Source organism: Puntigrus tetrazona, chromosome 1 (assembly GCF_018831695.1).
Source record: "Puntigrus tetrazona isolate hp1 chromosome 1, ASM1883169v1, whole genome shotgun sequence".
Classification (NCBI taxonomy): Eukaryota; Metazoa; Chordata; class Actinopteri; order Cypriniformes; family Cyprinidae; genus Puntigrus; species Puntigrus tetrazona.
The window spans coordinates 15,557,063-15,584,576 of NC_056699.1; the positions used below are offsets into that span (position 1 = coordinate 15,557,063).

A 27,514-nucleotide genomic window follows, 5' to 3' on the forward strand; every position below is an offset into this window, starting at 1 on the left:
GAACCCTTATATGTCAAAAGATCAAGGATACATTATTTTTTGCCTTATTTGTGACCATTTTAGTTATTCTGGAACCCAGATAAAAATTAATCTTTAAAATGTCAAAATTAATGTGAAGGATTTTCCTTGTACTCACATTCTCCATGAAACTGGGCTTGAATCCATCTGGTTGCCGTCTCATGTCAAGCTGTTCTCTATGGCGCATCATATCCTCCTCACGCCTACGTCTCTCTTCTTCATGCCTAAACATATATAACTGACATTAAGTAAAACTGCACATGCTCATATAGTGATAGTGTGATATACAAATATTGGAGAAATTTAAATGATATCATTCTGTATCTAGAATTTAAATATGATGTAACACTATCTCTACACAGTTCCCCCCATGTTTCTCCTTCAATGCTAATGTCCAAGTCATGTTCCCATCTCACTTTATTCAGTTCACTCTAGTTCAGGCAATGGTTTATTTATCATAAGAGAATAATATACTCTAGAACAGGCTTTCTCAACCCTAGTCCTCGAGTGCCACTGTCCCGCAGATTTTAGCTCCAACCCTGATCAAACACACTTTTCAGGCTTACTAGTAAACTACAAGCGGGTGAGTTTGATCAAGGTTGGAGCAAAACTCTGCAGGACAGTGGCCAGAGTTGAGAATCCCTGCTCTAGAAATTATTTTGTATAGTGGTTGGCACGAGTTGACAAGTTGCTCCAGGTGTGTTAAAATAGTTTCATCTAGATTTTAACTCTTAGAAAGTATCACAATTGTAAGTACCTAAAAAAATTCCTTATTGCCTAAATTGTATTTCGATTTAATGCTCCTCTAAACACTGTTCTAGATGAGAGATTCTTTTCTTCACCCATTTTTTAAATGCATATCCTGAAAACACTTTGGGACCAATATATTGTTCCATAATGGTGTCTTAGGAGAGTCCCTTTCTGTCCCAATGTCTGTTGCAATCTTACCCACCAACAGACTGTATCATTGATTTTTTTATTTATTTAATAAACTTAAATATATTTTAAGCCATAAGGGGATGAACTCACTCACTTTTTTGTGCCACCCACAAGTACATTTTAAAGTTTGCTAACCTTAATCCCCCTTCGATTATACTCTAAAGTCAGTTTTTCAATATTAATTTTCAAGTTAATGTCTGATCAAGCCATCGAGAGAAGAAAAAAAAAGTTGTTGGAATATGAATTGGGAGAGACTGGAAAATATATGACTTTCTGGAGGCTCTTCAGTAGCAGCTTGTTCTGGAAACTTTTTGTGCTTGCTTTTGGTCTTAATTTAAATTGTTCTGAACAGAAACGTTTATTTGAAATTACAATTACAAAATAACAACATTGTTTTATCATTTTCTTTATTATATTAACTTCAGAGCCAAAAAAACATGAATTTGAATGCATGTGTGAAATGCCATTTTGAGAGCCATTTTCAGATGCGACGAGCTTGTCTCGAACAATTAGCACCTGGCTATTTCACGAACAAACGTATGTTTAGTTTTAAGTTGTTGTAATAAAAACGTATAATTAAAACTAATCTGTATTAGCGCTAATGAAAATAATCGACAATGATTCTAATCATTGATTAGTCAGGTCTGCCCACAGTTCATATTCAACTTCAGCCAGTCGTATCAAATTACAGCATTGAATAACGCATTTCTATGGACAAAATAAATCAATAATAGTGGAGGAAACAGAATGGGATGATGTGGGAGAAATATGTGATTAAACTGTCTAAACCATGAGAATTCTTTATTTTAAACTTACCCTGCCAGGTGCTCTGACAGATCGACAGTTCATTCTCAGAAAAAAAACATTCAGTTTAGGGTCATAGCCTTATTTTTAAATGTCACAAATTCAATGAGCATTTCCATTTTTGCATTATTGTCCATACCGATAGTAAATGTTTACTGAATGAGTGTCAGTACAGCATGCACGTACACGCGAGTATGTCAGACGGACACAGAGGCACTGTCCTGGGACTTCCTGGGTCTACTGGCCTCGAAAAAAGACAATGTAGATATAAATCAATATAGATATATATATAGATCATATAATGCGCAGTAGATCATGCATGTATATTGTGTTTTGACCATTTTTAATCTGATCTGGGCTGATTTGGGCTAGTCAGTGACAGAGATGCCTTTATAGACACAGAAACATCTCTGGTTAGGTTGTGGACATATATCAATAACCCATCGAATATGAGTTTGCATGTGTGCGTGCTTGATCTATATATATATATATATATATATATATATATATATATATATATATATATATATATATATATGCATGCATGTATGTAGACTAAATGTGTGTATAAACATACTGTGCGTCTTCTTGTCAGTTCTGTTTATTGAATCCAATTTGAATTATTCATATCATTAAGTACAGATGAAAGAATCGGTTATCTGAATGTATTTTGTTTGAAAATGCAGTACTTAAAAAAAAAAGGTATCAGATACAAAACTTGCAGACTGTCTAAACTAAATTATAAACGTCATGCAGATATTCATATGAGGAGTTTTAAACATCGAAACAGATTTTCATTTTTGAACATGAGAAATGTACAGAGGCCTCGGTGACAGTGTATTTCCTGGATTGTCATAAGATATACAGATCTGGACATTTAAAATGTATCTTCAGGTTCCTGATCAGAGCTTTTTCAGATGTTTTTTTTTAAACATTGTTGTGCTTCACACAATATCCACCAGGTGGTGCAAAGAACAACATTCTAACAGCAGGCTAATATATCCTACAAAAGTAGCTATCTGAATGATGACCAACTGACCAAAAACAACTATTTAAATTCTTAAGATATTAGAAGAAAATAATTAAAATCAATGCACCATCGCACATGTCCAAGGATAATTCATTATGTCAGAATCATGCCACTCAGTAAGGTGTGCCAAAACTCTTATTTGAATGTCAATATTTCATACCAAATTTAAACTTTTCTTTTAAATAAAAATGTGTCTGTAATATTGTAATGTTTTTAGATACTTGTGAGAGTACTTGTGAGTCGATGTGCTCCTCTGAATATTTTTTTCTTTATATTTATTTCTTTAATATTTATTTACTAACATTATTATTTTTTATTCTATATTAAATAATTTTATTTGAAAGTGTTCTGAGTGTATTTTTTTGTTTTTATCATCTTTAAGAGTGTATTTTTTGTTTTGTTTTATGTAAAGTGCTTTGAGATGTAACATTTAAAAGGCACTAGAAAATAAAGATTATTTTATTATGGTGAAATTATTTAATTGGCTCCTTATTAAAATCACTAAAATATAGAAATGTCAATGTCTGCAGTGTTCAGCATGACCACAGCCTCATGTTGTTGCTTGTGAGTGATTTATAGGCAGACCATGTGAGTGAAGTAAACACCATTGGACATCTTTCACCTCCCTCATCCTATGAATAAAGGTGAGAAGAACAGGCTTGTGGATGCATTTAAATGCTTTTAAAGGTAGGTTGAAGTGTCCAGCAGATAAGGCAGCTGAAGGCCTGCATTTTACATTAAAAAAATCTGATTTATTTTCAATTATATTTATTTAGTACATATAGTTATGTAGTATGTAATATATAACATATACTAAATGAATATAATTGGGAAAACAATTATGTAAAATGCCTACCTAAAGGTTTTAAAGAAATTAAAAGTCCCATATTGTCAAATTTTCTGGCTTTTTTCACGTTATGTAACGCCCATGTTTCATGAATTACTGAGCTACACACAGGTCAACTAGAAGAAACCAGATCAGCCGGCCTGTTCTGACAGGATTGTTACTAAGTTATAGTGAGGACAAACTCACCGTGTCTATCTAGTCATGATCAAGATCATTTCAATAAACATTTCAGTTTCAGCGGGCAACCATTTTTACAGATACATTATTATTCCAGCTACAAATAGTCACTAGTCCAGCTAATCACAACAATGCATATACAATTACACCTGATTATATAGAAATCGTCAGTTTGTTGTTTTACACACATGCACACAGACATTATTCCATAAAGGACATGGTGGTGAGTTGCAGTAAAACTTTAGACGAGGCCGTAACAACAAAATAAAATACTTTGTTGAACCTTTTCTGATAATAAGTGTGCATTTTTGATAAGTGTTTCTGTCCAGTCCACTCGTTTTACCTTGTTTAACCACAGCTGTCATAGTTCATTTTATTTTTTTTTTGCCAGTAACATAGGGTATGCAATCATATTCATAATTTGCATTAAGTAACATTGATTATGTTGTCGAATATTGAAAGAGCTTCCTAAATCTTCCAGCTAGCACTGTGACATAATTGTGAAGTTGTTACATTTGTTTGGTCTGCTTGTGTGTCGCTCAGAAAACAACAGGCCAATCAGGAGAGAGGCTCATGAATAGTAATTGGACAGACAAAAATTAAGCTGTGTTTGACAAAGCACCTGAGAGAGGAGCTGTAAAAACAGATTGGGATTTTGTTCCTTATACTTCAAATATATATTCTTGAAAATATATATTCCCATGGCAAGGCATCAAATTTTGTAATACCACCAGATCTTCGAAAAGGCTTTAGAATACACTGACCAAATTTGGTGTTGAATAAAACTCACATGAGGTACCTCAAATGGCCCAAGTTAGTAGTTAAGCTTTCTTCAGCATTAGAACCCCCTTCAGCATTTTTGCCTTCTAAGAGAAGAAACAGTTACTCTGAAATTAATGGTTATACCCACAAAATCAAAACATAATTAAAAACAAGGGTGCTGCTTATTTTCTGCTTCCTAGATTTCCTTTCCGGGAACTTGTCAGAATGTCCCTCAGCATTTTTTTTTCTATTGTTCTGTTATTCTTTATATGATTTTAAAGTGAAATATATTTTGTGTATAGGCCTATATATTTATTTTTATCTCTATTGTTTTATTTAGTTTTCTCCCTTTACCTGTAAATGTCTTGAACTAAAAATTGCATTACAAACTAGTTTAAAGAAACAAAACTTAGACATAATCCTTTTTATTAATTTACCATTATTCTTCTGTTTTTATTCAGCTATTATCAGCCTTTATACTTTTATATAACATTTACCAAGTTGTCATGTTTATTTCTGCTCTGTAAAAGCCTTAACATGTAAGCTCTGGCTGAAACTCACGTTGTAAAATTAGACCCTAACACCAGCCATCGTAACACAAGCAGATCCTCTTTCACAGATCAGCTCGCTAAATTAACACAAAAGAACAATTAATGATAATCCCAACTCCAGAATGTAGATTGTCAAATTTGAGGCAAATAACCAAGATTAATGGTCAACCAAGACACAGCACATCATGACCACATAATTAGTGAAACAATTAGTAAAGACTTAATTGGATGGATGGGATCTGTCCAAAAGCAGAGAATAAAAATTAAAAAAACTAAATATGCTCTTAGCCTGTTTTTTAACTAGGTTCTTTGCCATCACTTTTTGCGTTCTTTGAGAGCCATTCCATCATGCTCCAGCCCGCTGCTGCCAAACCACAATGAGAAGAAAACCCATCTAGCCTCATTCCTTCTATTTCTTCTCTATAGTTTCTATTTCTTTCCGTAAGAGTTTGTCTAAGTTTACTTTCACCTGCCATGTCTCCAAGTCTCTAAATGCACTGCATCAAAATGTCAACCAGAATGTGACTCAATGCCCAATCATTGGCTTCCCAAGACTTCCACGACAACTGACCTACCAGCCAATCAGCAATCGCAAGAAACCCCTTTCTAAGGGACTCCCGTAACACAAAGGCAATACAAGTACAAACCTCCAGATTCATGAACTGGTGAATTTAATATAAATTTTAACCTCATTGAGAAACTTAATGAAGGGTTAATTAAGTTACTGATTGTTGTTCAGGTCTATGCATTGTAACATATTGCTTTAAACTTGGGATTCCACATTTTCATTCTCATGAGATTATTCTTTCTCTTGTTCCTCTCTTCCTGAAATTTGTATGAATGTTTGAATGCGTGTGTTTGCATTAGTTTATATGTCTTAGATTTATCCAATAAAGCCTTAATTACATTGAAGCATCTTGTGTTTTGAGCTTACTAGTTAATGTCTTAAACTGCTTAAAATCTAGTTAAAATCTTGTTACTGTGCTAATTAATAGGGTTTTCACTATAATTTGGACGTTGAAATCCAGTGCAAAGTTAATGTTATAGAGCTAATTCAGTGATAAACCATAAAACAGTTATTCTGTTCAAATTCAATGATTCCTTTTTGAGCTAATTTTCCGTTCTTACATTGTCAGGTATACATTCCAAGCTGTGGTTTATACCTGGATACAGTTATTATCTTCTTGGCCACTAGTACAAGTATCTCAGCAGATCCCAAAAAACAGCTCCTCTCGGATTCCCTACCATTATGATTTCGATTTAGTCCAGTCCCAAAAGATATGTGTGTGATCCCCAATTTACAATATTTTATGTGACCAACAAAAAATGTATAAAAAGTCTTCTGAAAAGTGTGTTAATGTATTGTATTATGTCCTCAGTAATTCGTTGGGACACAGCTGAGCGTCAAGGTGGTGTGGCATGGAGGTGGTCAGCCTTTGACACAGCTGAGGTGTTATGGTAGCCCAAGTTGCTTTGATATAGGCCTTCAGCTCGTCTGCATTTCGGGGTCTCTGTTCCCCTATCTTCCTATTGAAACAAATGAAATAAATGGACTTTTCCTCGATATTCAAATTTTTCTGCACATACCTGTATAAAAACTAGGTCTTTACTTTCCCATTCTTTAAATCCAAAATTTTATTTCTGTAATCTTCATTGCTCTGGATATATATTAGGGGGCATTTATCTTTTTTCTAATCCCACGCAAAACCCTCTGTGTGCATCTCATTCAGATATTACGAATCTACTGCTTATTACAGGTTTGTTTAGAACAAAATAAAGCCTGGAGTGACACCTCATTGCATGAACTTTGCTCCAAAGACAGCCATTTTGTTTATTCATTATTTCTTAACCACTTGACTGCCTCATGTAATTGTGCTCCCCATGTTACAGTTTCAAACTAGGAAGGATTTTATTCTGGGCTTTTTCCGTTGCCAAATAAAAACTGAAATCATCTTCTGCATTCTTTTGAAGGTGGGCACTGGAATCCAAATAGAGAGGGACAGAAATAGATATAGCAGTCGGGGAAGAATATTCCTCCTATTTCAATCCTTCCAATAAAGAAAGTAGCAGTGTTTCTCATTTTTCCAGATCCAATTGAATGTGATCATCCAATGTTCCATAATTAGCTTTATATAGTTGAGACGTGTCCGGGGTAATCATAATGCCTAGATATTGAAATCCCTGGGTTGGCCAATTAAATTTAACCATCTTGTTTAAATCAGCTAGCTAGTTTCCTCTCATCATCATGGCTGAAAAATTTGAGACATTTTAGGAGGTCCAGTATAGAGGATTTGGGGTCCCTAATATACTATATCAAATAGTGTCATCCGCATATAGTTATAGTTAAATTTATGTGTCCTCATTTTATCTAAGATACCCAAAATCAGTGGATTACTCCAAATTAGGTCAGCTAAGTGCTTCGATACTGATTGTGAATAAAAGAGGCGACCAAGGACATCCCTAGTGGCTTCCTCTTTTCAGCTGAAATCTGAGATATGACCATTAACATGTATTCTGGAGGTGGGGCATGTATGCAGTGTTTCAAAGCAATCAATAAAAACAAAACCCATTACATTCAGCATGAGCTGCAAGAACCCCCAGTCCACCTGATCAATTGCATTCTCAACATCAAGACTGGGGAACAATGATGGATGGGATTTGATTTAAGCTATTGACATTATATTTAGAGTACACCTTTTATTATTTATTCGATGACATCCAGGCATAAAAATCCAGTTTGATCTGCATTAATTATTTTATTAATAACTGTCTGAAGCTGTGTTGCCAATTGCCTAGTATCTTAGCATCTTTACATAGTAAACTTATTGGCCAGTAAGAGATGCAATGCGTGGGATCTTTCCCTTCCTTATATATCACCGAGATAATTGCCTCAGCCCATGTTTTTGGAGGGACTTTCTCTACTAAAGCATGATTAAACACTCTTTTCAGAAGAGGAATGATCTCTGCTTGAAAACATTTATAAATTTCTGCAGGAAACCCATCTGTACTGGGTGATTTATCGTTTTTGAATTTTTTTGATAATAAATCTTATTTCTTCCTTATTTTTCAGCCTTTGCAGTATCTCATCATATAGAAGAGGAAATTTCATCTCATTTAACCCTAAATAGTTATTTAGCTCATACTTTATATGTTAAACCACCTCAGAATTGAAATCTCCATGATTCAAATGGTTTGCCTTTGTCTAAACTTATAGATGGTCCATGATCGGAAAGAGTTTGGGGCTCAGTGTGACAATCTACCACTCTGTGGGCTTCTTGTTTATGTATAAAGAAAAAATCTATTCTGGAGTTTCTCTTGTGGGCTTTTGAGCAATGAGTGTAATCTTGTTCTTTTAGAATTTTTGAAACGTCATGTGTCAACAAAGTCAACAAACTTTGATTTTAAGGTCTGACGTTTTTGATCCACTGGAAAATGTATCTGTGTATCGATTTATTACACAATTAAAATCCCATTGCAATATAATTATGCCTTTGCTATTAATTATGCCTTTAAAAGAGGACAAAACTCAATGATTAATGCTACTCCTCTCTTTTTATAATTTTCATAAGAGCTCCATCCACTCCCATTTCAACTTGCCATGTTCTTGTTCATTCAGGTGTGTCTCCTACAATAACCTCACAAAGCAATTAAACTGTTTTAACTGTGCAGATATTTTTTTCCTCTTTCTGAGGTGATTCAAACCATTTATATTGTAGTTATCAATTTTCAAATGATTCATACTGTATTGTATTTAAGCTCCTTTTCCCTCCTCTTTCCAAACCTTGTACATTTTGCAGCTAACAAAGTAAACAGGTTTGCCGATAAAAAGAGAACAAAACATCTTCCTGAACCCAATCTGTGTGAGCAGCAGTCCACATAAAAATTGTGACCAAACCTGCTATTCATGTGTACTTCCGGTTATTAAAAAAAAAATATTGCAGCCTTTAGTTTAGCTAAGATGGAGAAACTGATCGTAAATGTACAGGTTAAGCAGAGCTACTGCAAGTAATTTGTGCTAGGCATGGACAAAAAGATAAGAAAACAAAGACAAAAGTCTGAAAGAAAGAAAACAAAGAGCAAAGTATGTGAATACATCTTTGAATTTCTTGTGTTGTTATTTCTTACTTTTCTCTCACCAGCTGCTGTTTGTTTTCTGTTGCATGTTTTTCTGTTACTGACATGACACAAGCTTCACTGCTCAATTTCTAATTGGCTGTCTGTTGCCAAGCATCCAGCAGCAGCTTAGGGATAAGCACAGTGTGAAAAGCCCTAATATCTCTTTGTTTCCACGCCTGCTGTAGCACCACTTGGTTCACCCTAAAGTCTAGAAAGCAAACAATCATTGATCTCTGTGGCGCAGATGGCTTTGGTTTCAGTGTCGTAGCTCGGTGGGCTCTCTCCAAAGATGGATAAGACCATTCTCTGTAAAAGAGATTGTTGTATGAAAAATCCCAGTAGATCAGCAGTTTCTAAAATACTCAGACCAGCCTGTCTGGCACCAACAACCACGCTATGTTCAAAGTCACTTAAATCACCTTTCTTCCCCATTCTGATGCTCAGTTTCAACTGCAGCAGATCATCTTGACAATGCCTACATGCCTAAATGCAATGAGTTGCCATGTGATTGGCTGATAAAAAAAATTGTAAAAATGCATGCAATTAATGCATGCAATTAATCAATATTTTAATGCATAAATTAATTGTTTGGTAATGTTTGACCTCAACCTGCAGTTATCGCAGTGAGGAAGGTTATCTGTGCGACAAGAGAACCACTGTTTCCAAATGCCCTGGGGAGGGTTTTGCATGTAGTCTGACACAAATTCTACAAGAAGCAGCAGTGAAGCTGTGTTGCCAGTGTCATGGTTTTCCTAAAAATGTAGTCGAGGGAAAAATTGGGTTTCTTTGATAATGTACCGTGGTCGTCCAATTTCTATATAGACAAATAAAAATGAAAACAGATACTTTTACTAATGTGGATTACATTCTGTATGTGTATACAGTCAAGGTCTCACTCATAATATTCTCTGCTAGCGCTGCCCCCTAATAGGCCCCTGAAGAGGCTTGGATAACAAAATTTTTATAAGTGGCAGAAAACGTCTGTGACTAACAGATCACTAACAGCTAGTCTATGGTAATACAGTACAATGGGTAGGACATCCTAATGCTGGCCTATCATTCATCAACCTCAAATATGGCTTATCATCTGAAAAATCAAAGTATTAGCAACTTTACCCAGAGAGACACACAGTACACTGTTCTTACAAAAGTAGTTTCTGCATGGAGTAGCGTGCTCACTGCAGGACAGATGGAGGCTCTTAAAATACTGTTCATTTTTAGTCATAAAGATAAGAGTAATACATCTTTGTAATCTGTCAAGAATTTTATTTGTGTGCATTCATAATAAAAACGCTATCTCGGTATGTAAACTTGAGCGCAAAACAATGTAGGGCTATATCTTTGCTTTACATGCATTAAAAATATAACATCTAGAGATTGAAATTTCAAGAAAAATTATATTACCTCATACAAAAACAATCTACAGCATATTCAGTTATCAGACATGACTGAAACCTCAATTGGACTAAAAAAAAAAAAAAATCACCCAAGATGTGTTTGGAGAACACAGGGATAAAAATGTGTACAATGAAATGAAATGCTATAACTTGTTTAGACGCATGGCATCATGGATTCTGTCGAATACCAAAAATTAAAAATGGATGAAATGGATAAAAAAAAAGTGACTGGCTCTGTTAGAAATCTTATAATGGGCCATGTTTGGATCTTCCAACTGTACAATAATCCAAACACAAACCTTAAAAACAACACAAAAATGGGTTTTGATTTGAAACCTACAGAAAAAGAATGAGGTGAACTCAAGAGAAGAAGCACCAACATGGAGCTGGGAATCTAAAGGGTTTGGTGTGATTAAGGAATGTTCTCTGAACTCCTTTTAGGTGTTCTCTAAACTCAGGCATTATAGGAGAAAAAAGAGCTATTAGACTGGCAAATGAAAGGATTCAAAAAGTATTGAATAAAATGGTGCTGTTATGTTTATTGGAAATTTTTAATTATTGCCCTGATAGTGGAAATGGGAATTTCACAGCTCTATCTTTTCTTAAAGAACATTTGCAAAGCTCAGTTATCTTTTGCTGCACATCAGAAATATATTCTTTGGCTTTTCTCATTGTGATGGAGGGAATTTGTGCTTTGTTTTCCCTCCTATTTATATTTCTGTAAAACGTGAAGCCATGGCTGGATAATTTTATGCTCATTATCACCCTGGGATGCTCAAAATTGCAAATATGAATGGGAATATACTTCAGAGATATTTTACTCATAAGAATTAAGAAGGAAATTATTAAATAAATATAAATTATCTTTATATATAATAATTTTATAATTTTAATTATAATCATTTTATTAGATTTTATTTTTACTATTAATAATAATTATAATTACTATTAAAATTAATTACAGTGAAAAATTAAGTTAACATTTTTCACACATTTAACACACTTGCGCTACCCAAAACCTAAGTGGGTCATCTGAAATATCACACGATTGATGATAAATATGATGCAGTGCAACAACTCACTGTGTGATGTTAGAATTTAGTTAGAATTTCCCTAAAATTCAAGATATGGGGCAAAAATGCTTCTCATATTTACCTCATATATATTACTGTAGGATATTAGAGAGAATCAGACACTTGCCCAGGACAACAACGTCATTAATTTGCCCATGATACCTTGCTGCTTGCCTGATGGGATGTCATAAATTTAAGGGCAAGCAGATCCAACAGACAGCTTGCAGTGTTAACACAAAAGAGCACTTATTGATAATCCAAACTCAGGAAGGAGTTGTCAGTTTTGGGGCAAGTAACCAAGATTAATGGTCAAAGACACAGCACACCATGAGCATCACATAAGTACAATAATTAAAAACTCTGTTGGATGGACCCCCCCACAACTCTAGACTCTCAGGAACATGTGACTGATAAGATAACATTCACGATTTATGATTTTGGGAGGAGACATATCGTTCTAGCTCAGGGTGTTGGATATCTGTTGGTTAAAACACAATGTGGGATGTGTCCAAAAGTTTAAAACTCAGGACATGATTCAAAAATTTGCTTTAGCCTGACTTTAGTTAAGCTGTTAGCCATGATTTCAACATCTAGCTTTTAGTTTTGCTTTCTTTGAGAGCCGTTCTAGCATACTCCAGCCTAAACGTCTACTGCTACCTAGCCACAATGAGAAGAAAAGTCATCTAGTCTTGTTACATCTATTGCTTTTCTCTAGTTTCTTTTCTTTCCATGAGAGTTTGTGTAAGTAGTTTTGCCTGCCGTGTCTCTGAGTGTCTAACTACACTGCATTAAACTTTAACACGACCGCCACTCTGCTTCTCCAGCCATCGTCCAAACATTGGCTGTCCAAGATTTCAACGACCACTGAACTTCCAGCAACCTCGGGAAACCCATTTTTGCAACGACAAAAACAAGAGAAAGAGAAACACAAATGTAACGCAAGTACAAACCTCCAGATTCAGGCTGAACTGATGATTTTAATCTCATTGAAGAACTCAATGCGAAGGTTAATCAAATGATTGATGGTTGCTTCAAGTCTATACAATTGCAAATATTGCTGGAAACTTGTGATTTTCTCTTAAATTCATTCTTCCCTCACTTTCTCTCTTCATGCAACTTGTATGAATGTTTGAAAGCGTGTTTATGTGTATCCAATAAAGCCATATTTATATAAAAAAATAGAAGTATCTTGTGTTTTGTGCTTACAAGATAATATTAAACTGCTGATCTTGTTACTGTGCTAATTAACAGTGCTTTCAATATATTTTTGATTTTAATATCGAGTTCATGTTACACAGCTCATTCAATGAATCGTTGGCCAACTGAATCGATGATCAACTGTAAAACACTGATTCAATTCAAATTCTCTTTAAAATCTTAAACAATTCTTCTTTGTACTGATTCTCTACACTGCACAAGCGTAAATGTGATATCCATCTTATACAACAGTTTAGAAGAAGACACAATGTTGTCTGATTTGCTCAATTTTGCCAACAAAAACATGACAAAAAACAAAGCAGAACTGAACAATTTCATCTTTTAATGCACATTTTGAAAGAACTGGGTAAACCATTTGGTTCGTTGAAGCCTTGACCAAAGATGAGTTGGATTTAAAGTGCCATGTAGACCTATCGGTTTCCACAGTAATAATAAAATAAAATTAAATTAATTAAAATTTAAAATAATTATTAAAGGTATAATTCGCCAAACCAAAATGACAACTGTGTTATCATTTACTTACCCTCACAGTCCAAGAGTATATGTAATACATCAAACTAATCAAACTAAATATTTCTTTCTAAAGCTAATTTCGTAATGTCTGTTTGATGCTTTACACAACAATGACTTTAAATTATCTTTTGAGACTAATTTTATATATGTTAGAATGCAATTAATTAGAAGTAATTACATATAAAAAAATGTATCACACAATGTACCACCAGCCCTACTTAAATATATTCAAATAGAAAGCAGGGATTTAAAACAAGTAAAAATATACTTTTGCCCAAACTAACCCAGCTCTCGGTGCCCACCTCCATCTGTCAGTGGATCAGCAGCTACCTGACAGACAGACAGCAGTTAGTGAGGCTGGGAAAATTCTCATCCAGCACCCGTACAACCAGCACTGGAGCCCCTCAGGGTTGTGTCCTCTCCCCACTGCTCTTCTCCCTCTACACCAATGACTGCACTTCTAAAGAAGCCTCTGTCAAACTCCTGAAGTTTGCGGACGACACCACAGTCATCGCCCTCATACAGGACAGTGACGAGTCTGCTTACAGACAGGAGGTCAAAGAGCTGGCTGAATGGTGCAGTCTGAACAACTTGGAGCTCAACATGCTCAAAACAGTGGAGATGATAGTGGACTTCAGGAGGAACCCCCCTGCACTCCCCCCACACACCATCATGGACAGCACTCCGATAACAGTGGAGTCATTCAGGTTCCTGGGCACCACCATCTCCCAAGAACTGAAGTGGGACACTCACATTGACTCCATTGTTAAAAAAGCCCAGCAGAGATTGTACTTCCTTCGTCAGCTGAGGAAGTTCAACCTGCCACAGGAACTGCTAAAACAGTTCTACTCCGCCATCATTGAATCCATCCTCTGCACTTCCATAACTGTCTGGTTCAGCTCAGCTACCAATTCTGACCTCAGAAGACTACAGAGGGTAGTCAGGACTGCTGAGAGAATCATTGGTACAACCCTCTCCACTCTCCAGGAACTGTACTTATCCAGAAAGAACAAAAGGGCTAAGAAAATCACTCTGGACCCCTCATCCAGCACACTCCATCTTTGAACTGTTGCCGTCTGGTCGACGCTACAGAGCACTAAGTACCAGGACAGCCAGACACAGGAACAGTTTCTTCCCCCAGGCAGTCCATGTCATGAACACTTGAGGACACTTATTTATTTAATATACAGATTTGCACATAACACTGCACAAACATAATTCCTGTTTACACTTGAATGTTATTAGTATATATTTTTAATTTTTGCTGTTTTGCACCTTTTATATTTTGTATATTGTATATAATTCTCTTTATTATCTGTCTTGTCTTGTTATCATCATGTTGCACTGTAGAGCTTCTGTCACTAAAACAAATTCCTCATATGTGTAAACACACCTGGCAATAAAGTGATCTGATTCCGATAAATACATTTACTCTCTTTCAGATAAAAGCGCACCTCATTTCAATCTGCTTGCGTTTATGCAGCTCCTGATTCCTGAGTTCCTCCAAGCGACGCAGTTCCTCTTGACGTCTCATTAGATCTGTTGATAGTCCACAAAGATTAACACTGACAAATTTCAGAACATTAGTACCTTTTCCTAAAGGATGGAAAATGAGACAATGTGGTATGACACTCATTGTCTAATCTTATATGTTTTCATTACAGTATTAATATAGCTGAAACAATGCATAGCTGTTTTTTTTCCAAGCACAAAAACATACTTGTATCCAAATATTTCCTCAAAATTTTCCAGTTGGCTTTTATAGCTGCATAATACCTTGTCTCATCATCATGAGTTGATGCTCATGTTTGGCAGCCTCCATTTCAGCCTCCAATTTCTCCTTTGCTTCTTGTATGTTCCGTTCGACTTGTTCCCTCTGCTGTTTCTCCATCTCATCCAAAGCCTTCCAGCGAGATGAGTACTCAAATTCAAAGGTTCCTGGCTGTGCAAAGCGTGGTTGATATTCCCTTTCTCTGTATTGCAGATTGCTGTGGTTAATTTATGGCCAATTTAAAACACCACTAAGGCATTCTTTTTTACGCTGTCAAAATATAGAACACAGTTGATTTATATGGTCTTGTGACATACTTGTGATATTGCGCTGATTTTTGCAACTGCTTTTCTGGCATCCCATCTTCATCATCAATCTGTTCTGTTGGCTCAATAATGACTGGACGAGGGGACCTGAAGGGTTAAAAAAATAAGAATAATGAGGGGACCTGACAAAAAGGGTGAAAGAAAAAAAATAAGAATAATGAGTGTGTATGTGTATGTATATATATATATATGTGTGTGTGAACGAGAGAAAGAAAAAAAAATAATATTGAGAATCTGATAGGTTTATCACTAAGCTACAGTGTTCTTTTCTTGATATGCTTCATTTTTTCGTCTGTGAACATACAGCTGCTTCTTGATTTTTGTCTCATCTGTTTCTTTGTGGCTTGTCAGCTAGTTTGCATATTACAGTCTTGCTTTTTATGATTACGTTTTCAACAATAACACAGTCCTCTACAGGTCGTCTCATATAATCACTTTGGCTCAAACAACGACGGATGTGTGCGATCTTCCTTCAGCATGAAGTTCAAATCCAAAGTCTTTAGAAGCTCTTTGTAGTCTCTTGTCAAGATAATTTGAGAAAATAAGTTATTACATTGTAAGCAATGAGAAAATCCTCATGAGGGCTCCATCTCAGACTGCATGCTCCTTCCATAGATGCTCAATAGCGGTCCAGGCCACTTTAGGCTTTCCTGGCAGCAGGCTTACTGGCAAACTCCACAAGTACATTTCTCTCTAGAATTCCTTGATAGTCTTGAGATTTCCTTCCCTGTGGGTCGGCCTCGGTCATCAACCACCACAACTGTCCGCTGTGAACATCAACTGGTTTGTCTCAACAGGACATTGTGAGAAGGCCTGCTCCAGCAGCTCATTTGACACCACTGGAGACAGGTTTCGTACTGTCAGTGCAGCCCCGTGTGTGGCAAAGCGAATTTGAATCGGTCTGTTCCCCAGCATTGTGCCGTCTAACTCAGCCTTAGCGATCTCTGCAAGTGTCCTTGTTTCCTGAATAATCACAACAGTGACATGGATTTAAAACATGGATGCTTTAATGCTGCTAACAACAACTAGCAAACACAGGTCAGCATGCTCATGCATGCAAATTAAATGACAAATGCTTTTGCATGTTTCATTTTATTTTGAAAAAAGCATGTTGAACTGCTGAAAAAAAATTACACAATTATTCAAGTGCTTGAATTTTAATGTCTTGTATTTCCAGGTCTTGCATTGTAGGTCTTAACATTTAACACTGTTGTTTATTTAAGCTGTGAATATTTCAATTATAAATATTTTTCACACATTTCCCAATTTATATTCACCTTCTAGAATTCACTTTCCAAATATTCAATCAGTTTAAAAATATGATATTCAACAGGCAAATTTATGTATGCAATGTTTGAGGGGGAACCCCAGTCTTACAGCAGTGTTGATACATAGTTAAGGAAACTCAGCAACTAACAGCAATATATGTCTTCCTCAGATGTAATGTTCTGTACTTCAGTGTCAGGTAAAAGAGCATTATTATCTTTTTTTGCGGTAGAGAAAGCTGCCTATATGTAGACTACATGGGGAAACGAGTTGCAGTTAAGATGTTGAATTAATCAAACATAATTGGCTTCACAGCATATCGATACTGGGTTTGATAATCATAACGTCTATGTAGCACTTGCTCCATTTCTGTAAATAAGCTAAATATGCACCTCTTGCATATGAAGCAGAGTACTTGTGTGTGCGGAATTCTTGTGCTGCTCTATTGCAAAAAACATACAAGTTATACTATGGACCCTCGCCATTTTCTATTTTAATAAAAAGTTTACTAGGCTATGACAACAACTTCAACAGAGTTGTCTAGCTGGATGCAAAGTAGGGAAAACAATAAAATTAAGGATCTGTTTGCTATTTCAAAACCCTGTCACTGAAGCGTTGTGGGCAGCGATACAGAAGCTAACTGAAACAATGCGGTTTTGATCCAAGCACAACAGTATGGCCGTCTCTCTTCAAGTAAATTATGAGCATTACGACGAATAAAGGCAATTCCTCCCCAATCCAGCAGGGATTTCAAGCGTTGTTTGATAACTACGAGCAGAAGAACAGCGAATGCACAGTTGAAAACAAAGCCACTTAGATAGTGACCATTAACTGATTCTGAATGCATCTCTCGTATAGACTGACAAAGGAGTATAGACCTGCACACTAAACTGTTTGTGAAATGGAGCTTTGTGCTTGTGTATCCTACCTCCCTCATTCAGCACGAATCCAAATATTTCATAATATTTTCATATTGCGATGTAATGTATCTGAATGCTAAAATTATTTATTATAGATTGTATGTAATATTATAATATATAACATTGTAATCTAATATTTAGTATTTTCACATCTAGGTGAAAAACATTTTTTTGTACTACTGTCTGTTTAAAAGCAATGAAAAGAAACAGAGCATAATATATTTGTTGGTTTTTCCCTTGTTGTACAGAAATCGTATGAAAACCGTCACTCCAAGGTCACATCAAACCATGACATTTGAGTATTGTGCCACCCCTGATTGGCATGCTCGTAGATTCTGCACTTTTTCAAACAATAGTAAAACGGCAAATGCGACGTATAAACACCTTGTCCATTTGAGAAGGTGTGTGTGCAGTCAGCGAAGGCTCACACTATAGACCCGGCGACAGTATGAACAAGGCTTTAGTGAAGTGATAGAGCACAGCACTAAGTCAGATCGGGCCAATTGTCACCAATACCCAATCTAGAAATGTATTTAATATTGACGTCAATAAACGATACAAATATCAGACCTGAGCATCCCTATTGAGTACTACTATATGCACAAAATGAAAATGGATCGTTAATATAGTGTCCCTTCTTCACTTTTCAAGTCTGACAACTTGAAATATATTGTCAATACCATTGGAATAATATAAAAAGTAAGGCTATTTAGGAGATTATAGTTTTTGCATACTTACTATAGATTAAAGTTTATGAAAACGTAATTGAACTGAGAATCTGACATCCTGCTATCATGTGCCTGCCTCATGTGGACAACATTAGCAATTATGGCATTCATAACTACATTATCCCTCTGAAAACTGGCTTTTTACAATTTGTTGTATTTTATTTACAACACAGTATAATATAATAAACATAAATAAACAGGTCAAAGACATATTACTGAGCATACTGATCTAACTACACAGATGTGAACAGACTTTGAGTACTTCCTGAAAATTGTTCAACAAGTGAAACATGTATACCATTCATGATATTTAAGTGATTGCTGCTTATTTCCATGGATTCAAGAAAAAATGTGTTCAAGTTTTTGCTACTATTACATGTAAACTAATGCAAAAAACAAATATTAGCTTACTTATTAGAACGAACCACTATTCACATTCAAAATGTTTGATGATTTTAAACATTTTAGTCTGGAATTACAGTTTGAGAAAAACCAAACCAGTAAATGTGTTCTAGTTTAAGCCACCAAACTATTGCGAAATATGACTTATTCATTAGGATGATCCTCCATGGCTGGGTCAGCTTGTTTGTCGCATTTTGAGGTAAATTCATCTCTTATTCCTTTCAGGGGCCTTTTCATCGTTATCTCACAGCGCATCTTTACTGGTATATCCTGAGTCATTCCTCTCTTCTTCCAGAAACAAACAGTAGCCAGGATGAACTAGATGAATCCTCATGCTTTGAGAACGAAAGCTGATGTGGGGGTTTACATGTCGCCCAGGTCTCACTTATTATGACTGTAGTAACAAGCCAAAATAGCTCAAGGGCGTGGTCACATTAAAAATAATTAACAGAAACTGGACATGGTGTCGGTTTCACTTATCAACATATCAAAAAATATTTGTTTTAGACATGACTAATTTAATTTAAGAATAGACACATCAATCTTTGATACTGACTATCTCTCATGTATGCAAGTCAAGTTTCCGCTGAGTTACACTTCATTTTATTGACGTGTTTCAAACTGAACATCACAGAGTCCCAGAAGGCAGAAAATGCACCCTGTTTATTTTCTTTCTTTAATAATATCAGCAAAACAATCTGCTTTTGATAATCTATACAAAAATAGAACCATTACAGATTAGACTGATATATTGCTCTTATCTGTCTGATCAAACCTGAAAGTGTAATTTAAGTTTTTTTTTTTTCGGCGTTATCGGGAGAAGATGCCCCAAAACATGTATTTGTCGACTCAGACCCTGTTCTAATTGCAAAGAACTGTTTGCATGTATCGCTCTACTAATGATAGCACTCTACAGAGCCATTCCCAGTCACCCTACGTCTAATTTTGCCTATAATATTAACGGTTTGCCTGCTGCCTGGACCCTGCCTGTATTGATGACCACGACTCATGATAAAAATCTGCAGATGGATCTGCACGCCTCTGCCTTGTCTGCTCCATTACAGAATAGCCACACAAAGATCCAGAAACTTTTCTACCAGACTTATGCTAGGTATGGAACAGATTGAGCAGCTACTAGATTTGAAACAGGGTTGTATGTCTATTAAGGAATATATGACCAGGTTCTGTGATCTATCATGTCAGGTGTATTTGAATGAGACTGTTCTAAATTACATATTTAGTTTTGGACTGAATGAACCCATAAAAATCATGGTTACCCAAGGGAAGATTTGATTTCAAACATCATTAAAGCCATTAATCATGTTGACACACATGGTGACACATTTGCTTAATGTATACCCGCCCATGTTCTAGACTAGCCGCCAGCCAAACCATCAGAAGTTCTGCAGGTATTATAAACAATTAAGTGAGGACAATAGTGTAAATGGCAGATTATGGAAATAAACGTTGTGTTCCAGACTGTGATGGAGATGTGAAGTGCAAGGATGGTGTTTGTATTCAGAAAGACACAGAAAGAAAATAACATGTTCTAATAAAAAAATATTAGTGTGTGTAGCACATTTACGGAGGACTCATTCCTAAAATCTGCAGAGCATCCTATTCCGGCTGTGCACAGAGTCTATAAAGTAGGACAATTCCAACTCTGAAAGAACATTCTGGTGCTTTTGACTTACAACCTTTAAGTAAGTTACATTTTCTTATTAAAAAAAACTGTTGCTTACTATCAGTGTTGGGTGTAACGTGTTACTGTAATTAAATTACTTATCCACTGAAAAAGTAAAATAAGGGATTACTGTTCATTTTTAGGTAATTACAGCTACTTATGTAAGAACTTGTAAGGCAGCGAGAGATGACGACATGACGACTGTGTCAAATCGAAATGATGGAAGTCATTAACCACAACAAAAAACTCCAAATCGTAAGGCTGGCTCGTAGTCAGTAACAAAGCAAAGTGGAGTAGCAATAAGGCAGTATCCTGGCAATACTTTGCAATGTGCTCAAAACGGTGGCTTGGTTATATGTGGTGTGTACAGGAAGTGTGTAGAATAAGAGCAGTCAATATTCAAGGGAGGGCTCCCTCCGGTGGACAGATGGGTGATTGTTTGTACCCGGAGATCAAGTTACCACCCACAATCCAATGGTCAAATCGAGAGGCTGAAACAAGAGATTGGAAGGTACCTCAGATCATACTGCAGCAGAGAACAGGACAAGTGGAGTGAATTCCTTCCTTGGGCGTTCTCGCCCCAACTACCATCCCGGGCAGGCGGGTGGATAACCAGACGCCCTGCCCGGGATGGTAGTTGGGGTGAGAACGCCGTCTGCGATCTGCTTGAAATGGCAATGTCCCACACCCGTTCACTTTATTGAATCCATTTATTACCATAGTGGGCTCTACTGATCAAGGGAACATAGGGGGTTAGTATCCTAACACACACTGATAGAGGATGAGGAGAAAGAATGGCTTTGATTTTTGTACATTTTATTTTAGTTTGACTTTATTAATGAAAAGTGTAGAACCAATGAGGATTGCCATTTTTGTCCAACATGACTACAAACATAATATTGCCTGTTTTTGCTCTATTTCACCAACGAAAAATAATTCCATTCACAGCCACAGCACTTCAGACGCAGATTCAGAGTTGATTTCATCATTTTGATTTGCTTGGTAACAGCCCAAATGTCTCATTACTCTAATTCACTAATTAAATGTAAGAATTGGACTCAAAAGATAATGAACACTTTAAAAAAAAAAGAGGCTTTATAAAACTAAAAAATATAAATATTTTTTCCATAAAATGTAAAAATCTGTTTAAACTTACTGCAAAAGATTCATTTCTGTCAGTGTGAATTAAAAATATACAAACACTTGATTTTACTGAAGGCTACAAGGATATCTTGACTTCATAATAAAATTCATAAACAAACTATATTCTCTATTTTCAGTTTGTAGCATGGATTATTCATGGCAACATCTGATTCTCAAAAAATCAGTTATCTTGAAAAATTGTTTATGCTACAACTGCTCTAACTTGGTTTTGTTTTGTTCAATGAATTAGCCTTAAAACATCTTAAAATGCACACATGTAAGTCAAGAAAATTAAAAAAAAGGAAAAAGTTTTCTTGGGGAAGCATGCTCCCAAACCCCATTTACATTTTGAGACATCTGCATTTAGAAATACCTGTGTATGACCCTGGATGTAGAGCAAAGTGGGGCGAAAGTAACATTATTCATAAAAACTTCATTTAAAAAAATAATGTTTTGGACAGAGATAATTATTTACTGTCTGTAACTCCCAAGTGCGACCAATCAGCACCAGGTGGTATTTTGTACAAATGTAGAAGGACACAGGTGGGTCAAAAGGAACAACAATACATGCTAGATTTTTTTTAGCTACTCGTGAATAATTAAATACATCTGACTATGACCTTGTTAATGTATAACAGCAAACATATTTTGTTAATTAAATTAGAAATTTAAAATGTTATCATATGTTTCAAAAGTACCTCAACAGTACAAACTTAAATTGTTTGGAATATATATATTTTTACTGGCAATGTCGATCCATTTTTTAACCATTATGTCAAGAGTGGGCTATTAACAATACAATAGCAGCGAGACAAAAGCTGAAAGTTTTACTTTCATCCAGACATTTAAACTCGATCTCCTTTTATATACTGAAAAACTGACGAGGCAAACTTTGGGATGTGTTACACCACTAAATGACGTGTTGATTGATCATTACCATGACGCATAAAATGAGAATGATATTCAGCAGCTCCGTTAAGGGTTACGTGCTGAATGTGCCGTCACAGCTTGGAATGAAAATACAGTCGGCGCTCTGAGAAAATCGGTTTGCTATTTTTGTCCCGTGTTACTTTCACCAGGTTCTCCCCTATGCCGTAAGCTGTGTCATAGGTCAGTCAAGAAGCAGGAACTCGGTGCTCCAGCGGAAAAAACACAGATCTAACTCGTATCTAACCCAGATTAATATTATTATTATTAATATATTATTATATTATATCACACAATATATTCACACGCACAAAGTCAGAGATCACCGATAAGCTATGCAATATCAGGTTCAGTATCACAAGTAAATCATCCACAATAATGAAAATGAATGTTAAAAATAAAAGTATGACATTAAAATATGTCTATGAATACATGAACACGATTAGATGTTAGATCATGATTATGATCCAGCAATGTTATTCAAAAAAAGAGACATCTAAAAAGAGAGAGAGAGCTCTTGAAGTGATTGTTTTGTAGTCTATGTTATCAAATGATTCCTAAAATCACCTGCAGGTTTTCAAAGTACAAAAACTATTTTAAGCGAAGTAGCTCTGCTGTTGAACAAATATGAGAAGAAGAAAAAAACACTGCTCCATTATTCAAGTATTTTTGAAAAAGAAGCGATATGTCTCAAATAACTCGGTCAGTATCAGGCGTTGTGAGCATAAAACTAAACACTGCAGCGTGTAGAGCATTCAAGCATGAAAATAAAAGTTAATATCCAAACACTTCCTATATTACATGAATTACATATGAAGCTAACCCGGACACCACATGACCTCAGAGCTGAGCTGCTTTCTCTTCTCACGTCTATACTTCGAACCGCATGCTGAAAAATAAAAGTTCCTGGACACGGAGATAAAACACCAACTCAGAAAACAAAGAAAGAAGTTTTTTACAGGGGCATGCTTTAGGCTCCGCTTCACACAGACCTATACATTTACATCTGCAAGACCTATTTGTATCACATCTGTAGTACATTTCTTATCAGAGGTCTTTAGGATGGTGATCGTATGCAAACTGGCGTCTTGAAGACGCTTAAAGATGCTCTTAAAGAAGCAGACGCTTTCCAGATTAAGCGACCTCTGAACATACACGTTTTAATTCATATAAATGGTTGGTTTTATTGTTTGATTATTAAGCTGTTGATTATTTATTTGACAGATGATATGATGACTATTCAGCTGGTTTTGATTTACTAGCTAAATTATCAATAGATAATTAAAGTGGCCCAAGAGAAGTACGTTCGTATAATTATTTATGCACCACGCAATAAACTATTAGACTTCGTAAGTGTCTTACCAGGCGTATAAAGCCGAATCCTCTGTCTAGATTGATCAACACCTCGTTTGCTTCCCCGTATTTGGAGAACAGCTTCTTGAAATCTTCTTCCGTCATATCTGATGGGAGATTACCAACAACCAGTCGGCATCGCTGAGTGAATGTTTTCTCCCCCGGTCTTCTAAAGTTCGTGAGGTTTAGAGTCATCTCTTGAGGCTCAGTGTTTGCAGGACTGGGGTCCCGTGGTGATGGAGAGGATGGCTCCATCTTTTCACTGGGATCTCCTGGAGATTCCGTGCTGCGCTTTACGTTCTGTGTGTGCGGGGATGTAGCGCTGTTTTGAATGTTCGCCAGTTTTAGGTTTCGGTTAGCCATTGCTCTACAGCCTTAACTCTGGTTAATAAATCAGCGCTATTAGCTGATTATAGATTAAATAATATTTTGTATTATGATCTATCTACTATTATGGCAACCTACAATCAAGCGCGCTTGTGCAATACCATAAAAGAAGACTCCAGCCTCCGCATCTATTCTTCTTCTTAACGTTTTATTGGCAAATGGCATACAGCTCTTAGGTGCATTACCGCCACCTACAGATAGGAGTCTGACTCTGCGTCCCAGTGATCTTATTATCCACCCTAAATAGCATGTGAGATTAGAATGAGTACGTCCCAAAGCATGTTGAAAAGGGTATGCCAAAAGTCCCCAGATGGTCTACTATTTCAGGTCTTTTTTTTGAAGTGTATCCACCAGTGTATATGGCTGCCTTCGAAACCGCATACTCTCTAAGTACGTACTTCATTTAGAGTACTTGCTCATCGGCTGCTAAAGGAGTATGTACAAATGCGACTCGCCATGTTGATAAAAACACATTTATATGAGATTTGAGCCACAGGTTTAAATAATCCATCTTTAGCCTTTAGCCTATTTTGATGTTGATTAAATTTGCTCATTTGTAGTTGAAGAAACAGCTGCTTGTGACTGTAGTATACATTTTTGGTTGAATTTAAGTTTTTATATGATTAACTACTGCTAACTCAATCCTTAAATACCAAAACCAACATTGTTATCTTTTTAATGTTCATAATTTTATTTTAATTTCTTAATTGTTTAATAAAACTGGTTTAAATCTCATTTGTTTTCCAGTTTTTCTTGTTGATTCTTGCTCTCGTTTCATGACATGAGGCTTAAATAACAACAATAAAAGCGAGTTTAATGCATTATGATGAATGCATTATATGAATTTATGATTATTCAAAGATTAAAAAAAATCCCAGTGTATATAAACCTGTATTGATGATGAACACAAAATCAGGGTTTTTTTTCCATTAATAAAGGTACCACTATTCTTTGCCTAAGCTTGTATATAATTACAAATTCTGGAGTAATAATAAAAAGAAAATAAGATAAACGGGTGAAGACACATCCAGCTGCTCAAAGATCTACTGCTTAATTTTTACTACTTAAACGTAAGCATTTAGTGAACATCTTTAACTATGTATATAATGTAAAACATATAAAGTGCTAAATTCACAAGCTATATGAATTAACAATCTTGCAATAAGTTAATAATATTGGTTAATGGAACAACAAGCTATAAACACATTTTTAAAACAAAATCTGAAATATACAGTAATATCTGGACCAACACTTTAAACAGCTGAACATTTTGACTGATCAAAAATTGCATGTTTAAGGTGAACATTCTTGAGTTTCATTCAAGTAATGAGTCTGGGTGAGATGAAGTAGGTCATCCTGGGATTTACTACTCTTTAATGAAAACATGAATAAATAAATTAAATGTAAATAAAAGTAACCATGAATTAAAAAGCAGGTAATTATTAAGTCACTTAAAAATACAAAATGTCTACTAAATACAAGCATAAATGTGATTTGAGATTATCATCTGTAAATCTACTTTTTGAAAGTGAACTAATCTCTCTTATAAACTGACAGACAGTTAAACATACCATAATTTAGTAATTATTTACTAATTTTTTTGATTCCTCTGTTTTTGTTCATTACATTTGTTGATGCTTTTGATGCTTCTAAAAGTTTTCTTTATTGGCAAATATTGGATGAAAAAGCAGAATACTCTTTTGACCAGAATCACAAAAAAAAAGAGTTTTTATGTTTGGGTGAGTTTTAACTTGCACTTCCTTAATATCAAAACTTAAGGTGCATCTGCATAATACAGTCTCAACATGAAAGCCACTGTCCGACAGCAGAGATTATTTCCAACCATCTAATGTATCACTGTGTGTGATTTGATAACTTATTTCTTAAAAACCTTTAAAACAATACGTTTTATTTTCATTAGCAGTATTCTACAGTGCATATCATACTTCATCACTGATGTCTATTTCATGATAATGTTCTGGTTGTGTTGAATACTTTTCCAAGATCTTTCTGTCAGAGATCTCATGAAGCATTTAGTGAACATCTTTAACTATGTATATAATAATGCAAAACATCAAAAGTGCTAAATTCACAAGCTATATGAATTAACATACGTAAGTTTATAGTAACAACATAAAATATAACAATCCATTAATCACAACTTTAGAAGTTGGACGCATGTGTGGTTAATGGAAGCCCTGTGGCTATAAACACATTTTTAAAACAAAATCTGAAATATACAGTAATATCTGGACCAACACTTTAAACAATTGAACATTTTACTAGTTGATCAAAAAATGCTATGTTTAATACTCACATATGAAAACATCCTCAATCTTCTCCATGTTCAATTATGACATCTTCCTCCTTCTCCTTTCATTCTTCTTCACAGGGATTTTGCACCTGTTTGTGGCAGACTAGGTCATCTTCTGAATCTTGGAAGCTATCCTCTGGCATTGATGGGATGAGCTAGAAAATAATATTCTGATAAGTCTATGACAAAGATTGTAGGTCATCAACAAGATCTCTCAGGACTCTTTAATGAATGCTGTATTAATTTGGATAGCACAGTTGTTGATCACTACCCATTTCTAGGTATGGGGTAGAAGCAGGCATATTTGAAAGATACTTAAGAATACATACACCCAAATATTGCAAGAAATAGTGCTCCATCCATATTGATATTGAGATTCATGCATCTGTTCCCTCGCCTACTTCTTTTTGCCTACTAAATAGTACGGAAGTATGCAATTTCGTATGCAGCCTATTGATACCATAGACATAATAAATAAATACCTAGACGCCTCATTTGTTGCTTAACCACACGTCAATGTTGCCGTCATGATGGTCCAGGTAACTTTTCTGAACTGTCCTATCAGGACAGAAGAAAACATACCTGACTCTTTGGCAGCTTGGGAATCTACAAAAAAAAAAAAGTTTAAATAAATTCTTACTAAGTTTTAACTTGCACTGTAGTTTATATCATAAAGTAAATTGTGCTATGAGCATAATATCTGCAGTGATCACTTTGACAAGACAGTGTCCGACTGTCAGGATTAGAGAGCTAAACCATCATCACTAGATTACAAGGATTTGATAGCTTATCATAAAACACTGATTATATATACACCAAATGATGTTCTTTTTAGCAGCTTGGTACGA

General features: G+C 35.5%; 1 protein-coding gene across 1 annotated transcript in view; it reads right to left on the reverse strand.

The window, feature by feature from the left end:
- Positions 1–24,479, reverse strand: part of pspc1 (paraspeckle component 1) — a 54,388-nt gene extending 29,909 nt beyond the window's left edge. The window contains 8 exon segments of the mRNA XM_043246182.1: positions 137–242; positions 14,900–14,984; positions 15,222–15,418; positions 15,534–15,632; positions 16,133–16,223; positions 16,261–16,302; positions 16,343–16,505; positions 23,975–24,479. Of these exon segments, the coding sequence (XP_043102117.1) occupies positions 137–242; positions 14,900–14,984; positions 15,222–15,418; positions 15,534–15,632; positions 16,133–16,223; positions 16,261–16,302; positions 16,343–16,505; positions 23,975–24,328 (1,137 nt within the window). The 5' untranslated portion in view covers positions 24,329–24,479.
- Positions 24,480–27,514: the final 3,035 nt, after the last annotated feature.